The sequence below is a fragment of the Etheostoma spectabile genome, chromosome 13, assembly GCF_008692095.1.
Source record: "Etheostoma spectabile isolate EspeVRDwgs_2016 chromosome 13, UIUC_Espe_1.0, whole genome shotgun sequence".
In the NCBI taxonomy this organism is placed as follows: Eukaryota; Metazoa; Chordata; class Actinopteri; order Perciformes; family Percidae; genus Etheostoma; species Etheostoma spectabile.
This window is the reverse complement of record NC_045745.1, coordinates 22,197,384-22,200,062: the sequence shown is the minus strand read 5'-3', so window position 1 is coordinate 22,200,062 and position 2,679 is coordinate 22,197,384. Positions and strand designations below refer to the sequence as shown.

The 2,679-nt window shown below is 41.1% G+C and overlaps 1 protein-coding gene across 1 annotated transcript in view; it reads right to left on the bottom strand.

Annotated features, from left to right (window-relative positions):
• Nucleotides 1-2,679, bottom strand: part of pds5b (PDS5 cohesin associated factor B) — a 35,022-nt gene that overhangs the window by 18,906 nt on the left and 13,437 nt on the right. Inside the window, exons 5-7 of the mRNA XM_032533556.1 lie at nucleotides 2,003-2,100; nucleotides 989-1,115; nucleotides 529-609 (exon numbers count right to left, since the gene is read on the bottom strand). Coding sequence (XP_032389447.1) covers nucleotides 529-609; nucleotides 989-1,115; nucleotides 2,003-2,100 — 306 coding nt within the window. The remainder of the gene's footprint in view (nucleotides 1-528; nucleotides 610-988; nucleotides 1,116-2,002; nucleotides 2,101-2,679) is intronic.

Here is a 2,679-nt window from a genome sequence, read left to right as displayed (position 1 = left end):
AAATACAGAGCAGACTCCCCAGACCATGCTCAATCTCAAAAATATGGAGCTTGGCTTGGTCTGGTGACAGTCAGACTACCCTATTCCAGTAGCCTTGGTTAAATCTTATTTTACGACACTGAAGCTGAAGCTGCATGTGAACAATGTGAGCCTCTGCACCAATAAGTGGATGCATCAACTAAGTTCAACAACCCATTTTAATGTCCAACACATCACAAAGCTTCATCATTTGCCCAGTTTTAAACCCCTGAAGACATTTCTAGCATGGCTGGCCCTGGTTCAAATACGCTGGCAGTGCTAGTATCATGCTTCGCTTTAGGATACACAAGACAAACTTTGAAGCTACAGTAAATTAATTGTTTTACCAATGATTGTTACAGCTCTTAACATGTTTTATTTCTAAATTGTATGGCTATTACAGGACGTACATATCTGAAAAGGTGTCAGGTTTTAAAAATCCACATAGCCATTGATATAAAAGTGTAAAGACAAAAAATAAACAAGTTTGTGTCAAAGGTTTAAGCTTACATTGGTGATGTATGGTTCAATGGCCTGAGCAGTCCTCTTCAGCAGAGCTTTGGCCAGGTCATACGCTTGTTTATTCAAATTCTAGACAGAAAAACAAGTGGTGAATAAAACAGCATGTGCGGAAAAATGTTAAAAACTACATAAAATGTGAAAAATAAGGGTGTAGTCCATTTCTTGTTGTTCTGCACTCAACAGAATCCCATTTGGATGCTTGTACTAGGCACAGATATCCACAGATGTCCACAAACTCTTCAGCTGCTTTACTTCTTCTCACCTGCAGGGGTCTCACTGAATTACAGGGTATGGATGATATACTGACAACTCAATTCTGACCAACAATTACTGAGCAGTCTCCACCTTTAGCAACATTCATGGTGGGAGTGTGTGTTGGTGTACATTAATTGCTTTTTGTGTGATTGTGCCCATTTAGTGTATGTGCATCTATACATTGTGCTCATACCTTGTGTGCTGGGACTAGATTGACCAACACAGTGTCCAAAAGCTCCTGTGATACAGTGTCTCCTTCGCAGATGATGGAACTCATCAGGTCCACCATATGCATGTGCACCTTCTGGTTGTGGCCATTGCTAGGGAAACAAGGCAAGTGGTGTCAAAGGATGGCATCATTGTCTGACTTAATAAATGATATTCCACTTAAAATTTAGGTATATGATGATAATCCAAGATAGTTTTTAGAGTGTTAAGATTTAATTTGACAGCAGACATTTTGTAGGTTTCATGTTTTTTTACTTGCTGAATCTCTCATCTTGAAAACAAACCCTCACACAGACTGTGATGCACTGATCACACTGAGGGTGGGTGTACTCGCTCATTATGATCTGCATTACAGCGGGAGGCAACGTTTATTACCTAGATTTGTAGCCCAGCGACTGCTGTCCTCAACGCTGCCAGGCATTACTAGTTTCATTACCTCCCATTTGCTGAGAGTGACACGCACACGCACACGCACGCACGCACGCACACGCACGCACGCACACACACACACACACACGCACTTCCCTACACCTTCTAGCTCACTGCAAATATTTAAACCATAGCTCTTTAGATTATTCCTATACAGTGAATAAAATAAGCATTGTGCTTGCACAACCTTGACACATACAACCACAATTTTGTTCCAATGGCAAAGAGCCAAGTTCTGTACTGCAGAATTCAGCCCTCAAGGTTGTGTTCAGCAGAGTGAAATGGAGAGTGGGATTAGGAGGAAAGAGAGGAGAGGAGGCAGGGCAATCAAAGAGAAACAACTGGACTGCTACTGTGCCGTCTCATGATGTTGCAGTTGAGATAGACTGAGGTGTGATAAAAAGGGTTCATTTCTGACATTAAGGACTGTCGCAGCCAAAAGAAAGGGAATGTTAAAATAAATTAAAAAAAATAGACACACATACACAGCAACAAATATGGACACACAAATATGAAGAGTCAGACTGAGGTGGGCTTTATAAAGACTTACTTGATGACCTGGAAGAGTGTTCTGTAAAGCTGGGTAAATATCTCATTGCTGTCTTCAAGCTCAAAGCAAATATTGTAGGACTTCACCCATGCTATGTTCTGAACAAAAAGAGAGGAGGCAGTATGTTAGTGAAACTGCAATTTACTATGCAGATGCAAACTAGTAAAGTGAAAGACGAATGTGGTAAGGGGGCGAAGGATTGCCATGTGTGCTTATTGGTTAACTCTCAACAATAATCTTCCAAAACCCAAATCAAACTAATTTCTCTTTTAAACTGCAACAACCACTTTGGCCACTTGGGCAGTGGAAACAAGTGGCAAACAACATTGATATTTTCTTACCTTTTAAAAAGGGAAACTATACAGTTTTTTATGCCGTCCTTTACCTTAAATGGACAGCTTTGGCGTCATTGGAATGGTTATATGACTTTTTCAAGTATAATAGTGGTCGTCTTGCTCCCCCCAGCACCTTGCAACTTTCGTCCGGCGAGTATCTGGACTCAGCGCCAAGAAGTATCGCGTGATATCAAGTATCGCGATCTAATGAATTGCTTCACGGCACTGCACACATACACCCATTAAGGAACTGGCTAATAAGGTAGCAATGGAGCTTTTCAAACTATTGTCAGCCGGTAAAAAAGAAGCAGAAAGCTAGGAAAGCATTGTCGGAGGAACAGA